The sequence below is a fragment of the Pelmatolapia mariae genome, linkage group LG18, assembly GCF_036321145.2.
Source record: "Pelmatolapia mariae isolate MD_Pm_ZW linkage group LG18, Pm_UMD_F_2, whole genome shotgun sequence".
Classification (NCBI taxonomy): domain Eukaryota; kingdom Metazoa; phylum Chordata; class Actinopteri; order Cichliformes; family Cichlidae; genus Pelmatolapia; species Pelmatolapia mariae.
In genome coordinates this window covers 10482950-10494252 of record NC_086243.1, presented here as the reverse complement: position 1 = coordinate 10494252, position 11303 = coordinate 10482950, and the positions used below count along the sequence as shown (strand labels likewise).

The 11303-nt window shown below is 40.4% G+C and overlaps 1 protein-coding gene across 2 annotated transcripts; it reads left to right on the top strand.

Moving 5' to 3' along the window:
* Nucleotides 1-2507: 2507 nt before the first annotated feature.
* Nucleotides 2508-8526, top strand: LOC134617120 (profilin-2-like). 2 transcript variants are annotated; one of them, XM_063462308.1, is made up of 3 exons: nt 2508-2861; nt 4111-4303; nt 6726-8526. In XM_063462308.1, the coding sequence occupies exons 1-3, from the start codon at nt 2733-2735 to the stop codon at nt 6821-6823; spliced, it is 420 nt and encodes a 139-aa protein (XP_063318378.1). In that variant the 5' UTR covers nt 2508-2732; the 3' UTR covers nt 6824-8526. The 2 variants fall into 2 exon arrangements, with proteins under 2 accessions (XP_063318378.1, XP_063318377.1); XM_063462307.1 differs by having other exon boundaries at nt 2510-2861; nt 6402-8526.
* The last annotated feature ends 2777 nt before the right edge of the window (nt 8527-11303 follow it).

Sequence of the window (11303 nt, the reverse complement as noted above, 5' to 3'; positions counted from 1 at the left end):
GGTGGCCAAGAAAGAGTTTTGAATTCAAAGAGGTCCTTCCCTTTCCTTTTTTGGTGATTTTGGGTGAACCTTGAACCCTTCACCGTTTCATTTAGCTTATATCAAGTAATGGTTGTTTTACGTCCGCTATAATAACAGCAGTGGTGTGATAAAAAACTGCAGTTTCAAACAGTGATTAAAACTGCTTAACTGGATCCAAAATAGAAAAGAATAAGATTAATAGAGCAACACGTGCATTAGGTTTAGCTTGCACTGTCTCCAACACAGTGACTTATATACCAAGTGGAACGATCTGGGGCTGATTTTGATAAGAAGGGGGAGGGTGGGGTGTCTGAAATGGACAAAGTAAAATACTGGTCATCACTTTCACAGTGGACTGTAGAATAATCACATTTATTTGATTTGTTGATCTTGTTTAAAAACATTTAGAGGCAGTGAAAAGGATGTAAGGTTAAATACTTGTTAATGTGACATTCATGCTGCTGTTAGGATGACAGATGATACATTTTGTGATCCCCTGTATTTGCATCAAGTGCCATCATCACGTAAATGTGTTATTTAGCTAATCGTGAAATAGCTGGGTCACTGTATACAGAACATTAGACAGAAAAGATGAGATTTAAAATGGTTATCAGCATCGAGACTGAGCATCATCTAATGTTTAAGTAGTCAAGAATGATGACTTTTGTTTTTAAAGAAAAAGCATATTTTAAATGCAGAAATTGTCTTTTTTTAGTCTGAGACAAACAAAGCTATGCTTCTAATACTGTAAGTAAAAACAGTACTAATCTCATAATCTTGAACCTTTTTAAAGCGAGTGCAATGATTTGTCCAACTGGGACAGAATTTTAGATCAAATAGATGTGGTAATGTATATATGTATGAGCAAAAGGCGTTCCACTGTAATTCCCAAACATAATTCTAATTTTCCATATATTTGTGGTAGCTAGAGTCTGAGCACATTTTTTATATTAATCACATAAAAGAATCTAAAATCATGTCATGAAAAGTTCCAAGCTGATAAGATAATGGTAAGCAGTCTTGGTCCTCTGAGTTTGTCTCCAGGACCCCAAGCAGAACACAGATAATAAATATACCGGTTGCTTATCTCAGATAATCAGATTTCTTAGGGGAGACTGGTTTATATCTCTCAGTAGTCATCACTTGCTAGTATCAGGTTGGACTTCCTTTTTGCCTTCAGATCTGCCTTAATTCTTTATCCCTTGGATTCAATAGGGTGTTTAAAACATTCCTGAGAGATTTGGGGCCATATTGACATGACAACATCACACAGTTACTGCAGATTTGTTGGCTGCACGTTCATGAGCACATTCCAAAGGTGCTTGATTTGACTAAGATCTGGTGATGTGGGGGTTATTTGAGTACAGTGAACTTAGTATGTTCAAGTAAGCCGTTTGAGATGATCTTTCTTGGAAGCAACCAGAAGATCAATGCACTGTAGTCAAAAAAGGATGGACACATTCAACAACAATCCCGAGGTAGGCTGTGGTGTTTAAACGATGCACAGTTAGTACTAAGGGACCCAAAGTGTGCCCAGAAAACATCCCCCTCACCATTATACCACCACTACTAGTCTGAACCATTGATATGATGCAGGATGGAGCCATGCTTTCTTGTTTTTTGTTTTTTTTTTAACCCTACATCAGAATGTTGGAGCAGAAACTGAGACTCACCAGGAAACATTTTCCAGTATCTTGTTGTCCAGTTTTGGTGAACCTGTGTGAACTGGAGCCTCAGTTTCCTGTTCTTAGCTGACAGAAGTGGCACCCTTTGGCTGCTGCTGTAGCCCATCTGCTTCAAGGTCAAAGTGTTGTGTGTTCAGAATATAATGAATTATGAAAAATGAACATAATGAATGGCTTTTTGGGGTTATTATTCCCTTTCTATCACCTCAAAGCAGTCTAGCCATTATCCTCCGACCTATGAAATCAACAAGGCATTTTCACCCACAGGGCTCCCTAACCCCAACCCCGATATTTGTTTTCCTGAAATACAGAGACAAACAACCACGCCACGTTCAAAGTCACTTAAATCACCTTTCTTCATCATTCTGATGCTCGGTTTGAACTTCAGCATGTCGTTTCGACCATATTTACAATGCATTGAGTTGCTGCTATGTGATTGCTGATAAGATACTTGCAATAACTTGCAGATGAACAGGTGTACCTAACAAAGTGGCCGGTGAATGCAGATTTTAAGTAACAATATTATGAAGGATCGTTAGGTGAGAAAATAATTGCGAAATCCATCAGACACGTGCATCTCAGTGCGTGTTGTTTTTGTGTACTGCGGGTAAAAGCCCACACGGTGTCTGGTCTGACGCTCTTTGTCATGTCATCCCTACAACATGAAAACACTTGAAGTTAATGGAAGAATCAGTAAATCTCCATCCCGGCATTCCCTCAGACTTGACTGTTGGCTGAGCTGATAAGTCCCTCTTTATTCCGCCGCCTGCTGCCATAAAAGCGCCAGGGAGCTCATTGTGCGGAGTGATCTGATACGGACTACACCCAGCCGCTGCCTCACTGCCCTGGCTTTCTTTGCTGCCCCAGCCTTCGCGTTGCTCAACGTCGAAGTGTGGGTTAGATTGGAGACTCTAAATTAGTCTGCGGGCTTTCTTTCATTCTGTCTTGCCTCTTATTTGGCGACAACACTAAAAAATAGGTGTAGTTTTTTAAATTAAATATATTTATATCATCAGTTTCTTGAAAATGTCTTGGCAAAGCTACGTGGAAAACCTGATGGCCGATGGCAGCTGTCAGGATAGCGCCATTGTTGGTTATATGGACGCCAAATATGTTTGGGCAGCACATGCCGGTGGTACATTCAACAATATCACGGTAAGAAGTCAAAATGAGCTCGTTTGGGGGTGTGAGAGTGTGGTTTCGTTTGGCAGTAATGTTATCTGTCACGCAGACGCTCACCAGCCTGAGGAGCGCAGAAACCGTTACATCGCAGGATCTAAGCGACTAACGAGCTAACGGTGCCGAGCTAGCTTATGGGCTAGCTGGCTAGCTCATCAGTGGCCTGTGTCGGCTTTTTCTAGCTAAGGAAACGTTGGGATTAGACCTCATGTGGTTCAGAGAAGGCTTCTCGTATAATGGCTTTCACACACAAATAGATAATTATGGCGTGCTCTCTTGTAATAATCAAAATAAAGGGGTGAGGGAACCCGGGTAAAACAACACTTAGCTAATTTAAGACCAGTGAGTAGACGGTGTCTGATTGAAAGGAGCGTGCATGCTTTTGTGTGCACGCTTGCTTTGATTAGCTAACTTTAAGCTGCTGCTTTACCGGCTCCGGGTGCTTTTAAAAGCTAATGTCTGGTGTTTGGTTTAGCCTGGGGTAAACCCGCAGTGTTATTAGTGCGAGCAAGAAACGAGTGCAATTATAAATGCTCGTCTTTTAAAAGGGAATGAGCGTTTTCAGTTCATTCATTGGGATTGCTTGAGCGGTAGACCGGTGCATAGACGCCGCTTTACTTCCGCTAGTCCCTGCAGGCAGAGGATCTCGATCATATTATCGCCTGGTTTGGGGACAGGGCGTGTTAGGATCCAGAGAACGGGTTTCAACGCTCTCTGCTACAATTACAGATGCTAGAATTACAGATGCTAGTCTGTAATTCCTAATGCCGCTGTTTTGTCACACGTGACCGGTGCCAGAATGCCACTATTAATAATATACCTTTTGTTTTTCTCTGTGCCTTTCTAAAATATTAGGTAATTGAGGCCTCTATCATTTTGTCTGACACCCAGAACAGAATTGGAATATGTCTTTGCAAAAAAAATCACCCAATTCTCATAAGAAAGTCATTATAAAGCAGTGTTTACAAGGATGGAAATGAATTCCCAAAAGTCAAGACATGTGCAATTCATTTAAAATAGCCCTCAATTATTATTGTGCAGAATTCATGTGTGCATAGAAGTCATGTATTAAAGTTGATCTATCTAATAATACTGTGTTATTTGAAATGGGATTATGCTTGCCATGTAACTGGAACCACATCTACGTCTTGGGCATGTGACTAATATCGCCTCAATCCTGTTGCTTTGTCTGTCTCTTCTTTTTTCTTTGCCTCTCTCTCTTCAGTCTCAGGAAATAGACGTCCTTATCGGTAAGGACAGGGAGACCTTTTATACCAGCGGTCTCACTCTGGGCTCAAAGAAGTGTTCAGTCCTCAGAGACAGCCTCCAGGATGAGGGCGACTGGACAATGGACATCAGGACAAAGAGCCAAGGAGGAGAACCTACATACAATATCTCTGTGGGAAGAGCCGGCAAAGGTAAAGGCGTATTATGGGTTAGCTTTCTGTAGCTATCAGAATGCATACTTGGGCTAAGACCCTACTGTTTCCCATAAACACATGGGTATGAGCAATGTCTTAAATTAGGTTTGTCAGGCTCATTCTCTTGCAGCATGACATCACTTCCTTATCTCATGGTTATGGTTGTAATCCACACCTGAGCCAGAATAAGATCTACAGGATGCACAAAGTTGTATTTTTCCCAATATTTCATTAATAGTTTGTATTCTTAATTAGTCATTTGTTCTATAAAGGTCAAATGATACAGGATGGCCAAAACTACTGAAATAGTTTAACATTAGTGAGGAAACAAGTTTTGTGTTAGCAGAAAATTGTTATTTTGACGATTAAAATCTTTTGTAGGCCTCAAACACATCATGGTTTTAGCATCTTTTACTCAAGTTACAGTTACTCTAGTGTTTGCATTTATTACAAGATTAGTACAGCTTTATAAGTCACGATATCCCCGCTTCTTTCAATTTGCCTTTGTGGTCCTTGGTTTCTGGTATTGTTCAGTGTTTCTCACCAAAGTTCTTGTGATCTGACGCCTTTGATTTTTTTTTTTTTTTGTGTGTGTGTGTATGCCATCTAATTGCACACATCCAAACAATTTAAATACTTTTAAATCAGTTGTCACTTGAAAATGATTTGTTTAAAAATGACTGTAACCTGGTGCTAAGGTCAGAAACACTGATTGCAATGAAAACCAGATTCTGTTTTCATTTACTGTTTAGTCCTCAGTTATAAGTTGTTTTTTTTTTTTTTTTTTTTTGTTTGTTTGTTTTTTTTCTCCTTTCCCTAAGCACGAGCTATTTCCACCTGTTATTCTACTGCTCTGCATGTTGTTCCTCACTCGAGGAGTCAAAGAAATAATGCAAACATTTGATTCAACAGCACATGCATGGAGGTGCTACCGTCTTAACTGTATGGAAGGTACAGTGCACCTTGATTAGTGTCTTTCTTTTCTGGTATTATCTTTCTTTAGCAGAAAGAGCCAGGACCCTTAAAAAAGGAGCGATTCTGTCCTAAATCTCCTGGGTGATTACTGATGAATCACATCTGGTTTGTTGGTAAACGCAGAGGTCAGCAGAAGCTGAGAAAATGGGTCTAATCAAGTGCACTGGTCTTCCTGCAGTTTGTCAGTGCAAAACACACCAATATTTAAAAGTGCACTGAAGACGAGGGCTGTGCAGGAAACTGCTCACTCATCTGTTAACTGTTTTGTCTGTAACAGAACTAGAATTTTTGGTTAATGAATTTGGCAGATTTGAATCAATGGTTCAGTGACACAGGACGTGTAGAGGCTGTATTGTGTCAAGTGGCAACATGAATAATGCTAATAATAAAACTGCACTTGGCCCTGTGAGCTTCACAGTTGAATATCCTTAGATGTCACATTTCTGATAGTGTTTCCCACAGACTTGTGTTCCACTTGTGGCGGGAGATAAGTGTGTGTGTAAAAGTGGGAGGAGCTGTCTTAAATAATAAATTATAAGCATTTTCTATGCAACTTGGGTCTGCACTTTGACCCAAGGGTTTTCTTTTTTGCTTTTTTTTTAAGCAATGTCATCAGCTGTATCTTCAGTGAGTCTCATACTGCAGTTGAACTATGACTCCATAGTTTTTAGACTGTAGCTGGTAGCCCTTAATATTCACTGCAGCCTCAGTGAGCTTGCTGTAGCGCCACATAAACCAGTTCTCCATCTGCTGCAGGTTCTGGCAGGTGTGAACCTCCAGCTCACAGTGGATCTTCAAAAGCACATCCACTGAGCAGCAGGTGAAAGCTGCAGCAGAGAAAACGTGCGAAGGGAAATGGTCAGTGCTTGCTGGTTATCAGCGATTGACCTTTCAAAATAAGAGTGCAGAAATTTTTCTAGTGTTAACTTGATCAGAGATGACGTCGGACTCACTGAGGAAAATAAAATTGAACAAAAACATTTATCAGGTACATTTAGGTAGCTGTTAATATACCTGAGCGGCCCGCCCAAGTAGAACCTGTGTGTGGGAAAACACTCTTACTGCTTTTCTCTTACCTCTTTTTCTTAACTGTCTCTTTTCTATCTCTTCTCTTTTCCAGTTTTGGTTCTTGTAATGGGCAAAGAAGGGGTCCATGGAGGCGGATTGAATAAGAAGGCTTACTCAATGGCAAAATACTTGAGGGATTCAGGGTTTTAATGATTTCAAGCTCACTTAGCTAAAATTTGAGGGACAAAAAGAAGAGAAAAGAAATATTGCTGTTAAGATTTCTCCTGAAAGCAGTCAAATGTCTCGGAAACTTTTAATAGCAATGAAGAGTGGTAAGATGCTGTGTCACCTTTGTTCCCCCTCCCCCATCCATCCTGTAGGGGGAGGGAGACTCTTCAATTCTGTTCATTTCTCTTTTTTTCCTTGTGTGCTCCAGTATTGGTTGTAGTCATGGGAAAGGAGGCGGTCCATGGTGGAAATCTTAACAAGAAAGCACATGCAATGGCTGAGTACCTGAGGAAGTCTGGATATTAAGCAACCTCCACCCGTTCGTCACCTTAGCAGCTCACTACCACTCACCGTATTGTGTTGACACTACTTCCAGGATTAGGTGGCATACAGTGTTACTTCCTATCCAGTCTACTTTTATACACAACCTTTTGTTTGCTTAACCCTCCCAACACCACCCTCTTTATTTATTTTTTTTATTGTTCCCCACTTAAACATTGTACTTCTGATGTTTCTGACACTACAGTAATGGCATGTTCATTGAAATGTTAACCACAAGTGTGCATCAAATATGATCGCAAAGTGTAATAAAAGCGTTCAACAAATTTGGACTCGCCTTGTATGACATTCACTGCAGCAAGTGGCTAGTATTTGAACAGGAAGTACACATGTGATGGTGGTGAAGGTGCATAATTATGCATTTTCTTTCCCCTTCTTTTGAGCATTACTAAAAGATGCTGGGTTATTTTTGTTTTGTTTTTTAAATCAGCATGTTAGCATTTAAAAGTTGCATGCATACTCTCTTTAACACTTGGATCCCAGCCCGGCTCCCTCCTCTGTCCTAGCGCAGTATTCCAGCCAAAACCATCTTCTCATCTGCCTCCATTAAAGAAATGACAAACTTCCTCCAAAGTCCTGTATGTGTGTACCGATTCGCCGCCCTCGCCGCACAACTTCTTCAACCCTCCATCACATGCTTTTCTTTGCTGTTGTACCTGAATGTGGTCTTAAAAGTTAACGATGTGGTGTTGGGCTGTTGTGTAAGGTCACCCATTACTGAGGTCGTCGTCTCACTTCACTATATTTCGGGAGTCTCTGCAGACATTCCACCTCTGTGCCAGCTGAGACCTCTGTCTGTCATCTCCTGCTATCTGTAAATTTTGCTGTAAAATCACTACATGCATACACACCCCTCTCCCCCACAAGTCTCCCTCCCTTTGGACCAATTGTCAATATAAAAGGGTTATCAGAATTCCTTCAGCTTATTCTGATGGATGATTGTTGGCATCACCTGTTGACTGTAAATCATTAAGACGACTACTTGAGATGACTGTAAAACATGTAACTGCTTCTTTAGACTTCAACACTACTTAAACTTCTCATCACTAATTGATTTGTCGCTAACTTCTTGTTCATTAACCGATGAAACTGAAATGTCATTGTACTACAGTATGAATGCATTTTGACTGTAAACTGAGGCTGCTGGGCTCCAGCGCCTTGGGATTATTTGCCTTGTGCTTTAGTCATCAAAGGTGTATTCACAAATTGTCATAGTACGGTACGTAGAAGTATATTTAAAAGAAAAAAAAAAGATGCTGTGTACACTAAACATATTGAAAATGGTGTTGGTTGGAATAAGAACATTTGTAAGTTGTCTTGTGAATTTTTTTTTCTGAGAATAACTGTGTATTCTGTGCCATAAAAAAAAAAAAAAAATCAATATCTAATGATCTGTTGCTACCACAAGTTGGATTTTTAAACTGCTGTCCCAGCAAGAAGTAACTTTTAATGGCACTTTTCCTAAGGGATATTTTAGCATCAGTAATCTCCAGACTTTGTGGAATATGTACAGAATTAAACGACGGGGGAAAAAAAAAGTTTGGAATATTTTGTCCACTTTTCTTTGAGTGAGAAGTTTCCTTCTGCCACAAAATCTGCTGTTTCAAATGCCATGCATCGATGAGACGTCTTGTTTACAGACAGATCAAATAAACATTATTCCAACCAGAGGGAAAGCCAGTATGTCCAGTCTGTTTCCTCATCACTTCAGTCTTTGTTTAAAGGAGTAAATCAGGAGTTTTAGTGATTATAGCTGTAACTGGGGCAGTTTGAATTTATTGTGCTAATGATACACTGAATTAGCAACAGTACATACTCTGATTGGGGAAACACTGACCTAGATCTTATGATCAAACAGGAGAACGCTACTGCTACACTTAATGTGTGAATTATCACATTCAACTCTTTAATAGGAGAATGCACTCAAGTCTTGCCAAATCCCAGAAATAAACTTGCTGAAGTGTTTAATGACTGAAATCTGTAGGAATTATAGAGTTTTAATAAATTGTAGGCTGCCATCAAAGGGAAATTGCTTTGATCTGCTCGGGCTGCTTTGGTATTTTCAGTAGTTAAGGACAAACTTTTAAGGTTAAAACAATAAAATAAAGTGTTGATCTAAATGGGATTTGGGTGACAATCTGATTGTCTTACTTTCAGACCAGTTCCTAATCAAACCAAAGGAAAGAAAACATGTTAGACAGGAAGGATAAACTGGCTCCACAGCTCTGAGACAAATTCAGTCATGTCTTTACTCATTTTCTCACTTGCAAAAAAAAAGTCTCACGACATCATTGTCTTGTATAAAAACTAGCTGCATGTTGTTATTGCTACACTAGAGAAACACTAGATTTTATATATGCACCATATCAGGCACATTTCCTCAGAGTGGGACTCAAATTTGGAAACTTAGGACGAGCGCTAGATTTCAGTAAAATTTGTGGTTCTAAACAGTGTTTGACTGCTTAGTATTGAGTTTAGTACAGCTGCTGCTTGCCCACCAAACCCACACTACCCACACTTTGACCAGAATAAAGGAGACACGGACAGCAACACAATCCATATGTGATTTATTATTGCAGTGTAGTTTTGATTTGAGACTTTATTCAATTTTTCTTTTAAAAAAGTTTCAAAGATGTTTCACACAAAATGAAGCAACAAAAAGTCTGAAAATTGGCCACTAAACAGGCTGTAGAAGAATTATATTACCATAAAATATAATGCCACTAAAAGTCTGTATAGCATCATTCAGCCGAAGGAAAACTGAGCAGCAAAAAAGTTCTGTTAGAAAGGGTAACTTGTTGTAAATCTTGTTGTCTTGTCAGAGCCACAGACTGACCTCCCGGTCTTAACTGCACCATTGGCACCAGCTGCTGTGGTTAGGTGTTTGATTAGTCAAAATTAAGACCAGGCTTAGCACTACATGCTAAGAGGACTGATCAGCTTTTGTGGCACAGTCACTGGGGCAGTGCTTTTTCCTCTGTTCCAATGGCGTGTAGAGAGAGCAGGGGCGTTAATGGTTCACTGTATTTTGGGCTCTTTTTGTTTTCTGCTTCACTTTGTCAATGCGCAACACTGACGAGGCTTAAGGCCCTGGATGAACTAGGTGGAAACTCAACGCTTAGTCAAAGTGGAGCTAAAGGTCATCAGCATCATGGAAAACTTTCAATTGGGCAAAAGCTGCTGCAAGGTCCTAAACCCAACAGAAACAAGACCACAAACAACACCAGGGATGTTGAAACAGATTACCAGGCAGATGTGGGTACGTAAAGTTAAAATCGAAAGTGAGCCATGGCTCTTAAAAGTAATAAACTCCAACATTTGGTCTCTTATGCTTGTAAAGGATTTTGTGTTCATAGTGTTTTAGGGCCTTTAGTAAACAACTGCATACCTTCTAAAACTAATTTCAAACCCTACTTTTGAAAGCCTGGGGGGAAGCTAAACACCAAGATGGACAATATGGTGGTCTCGACCTGGAAGCAATGGAACGACTCCTTAAGTTGGAACCAAAGGTTGAATGTACGCTAGACTCCATGATGCTTCAAGTTCATGATGCTGCTTCCACCCCTGGATCTCTGCTTTTCGTGGACAGGGGTAAGTAGTTATGTTAAGGTCTGCGTAGTAGTTCCATGTAACAATTTTTACACCCTCCTCCTGCTGAACGTCTCCCCCAGGAAGCAATTTGTCTCCTTTGCCCCTGTCCAAGTTACCTTCGAGCTGCGGTTACACCATCAGCTCAACACGACGAGATCTGGTCCTAGTCGCACCCTATGATGGTTGCTTCGTCGCTCTCCAGGTGGGTCACTTTGATCTGAAGGCACTGCACATTTTAACCACGTGCTTATGTATAATAGCTTCCTTGCTGCTTTCAGGAGGACACTTATGTTCTCCCACTGCTTTGGCGGGGCATACCAGTGAGGATGTCGTGCCCTTTCATGGGCTCTCTGTCACTGAATCCTCCGATGGTCACCTGCAATACTGCGGACATGCTCGTAAAAACAGAGTGGACCCTGCCCGTCTCCAATATTAAAGTTAAGTGTGAGTTTTTGGTCCCCATCATGTCTCTATTTTTGTTTTTAAACCAGCACTAAAGACATGACATGTTGGCTAAACTGGCCTACAAATACTTTTTCCAAACCCTGTGTGACTATGACAACCACTTCGTTTTCATGTAATTTAGATTCCCTTAAAGTTAACTGATGGTCCAAACTCCAGTGTGTGTGGTGTTGTGTGGGTTTTTTTTTTTTTGTCTAAACTTTTTAGCATTCTATATTTTCTAAATGATAGCTTAGTTTGGCATCTAATTTTTAATCAGAGGGGACAAAAGATGACTTTAGGAGTAGGAAACCTAACGTGAGTTCCTGCCTGCCATTTATTTTGCAGTGAACGGTAAATGGGAGCCACTAACAGTGGCCTCAAACAGATGTGGCTTCAGCACAGTGGAACATCC

Coding starts and splice junctions, on each gene's coding strand:
- LOC134617120 (XM_063462308.1), top strand. CDS start 2,733: ATGTCTTGGCAAAGCTACGTGGAAAACCTGATGGCCGATGGCAGCTGT. Junction 2,862..4,110: donor GTACATTCAACAATATCACG/GTAAGAAGTCAA, acceptor CTCTCTCTTCAG/TCTCAGGAAATAGACGTCCT. Junction 4,304..6,725: donor TGTGGGAAGAGCCGGCAAAG/GTAAAGGCGTAT, acceptor TGTGTGCTCCAG/TATTGGTTGTAGTCATGGGA.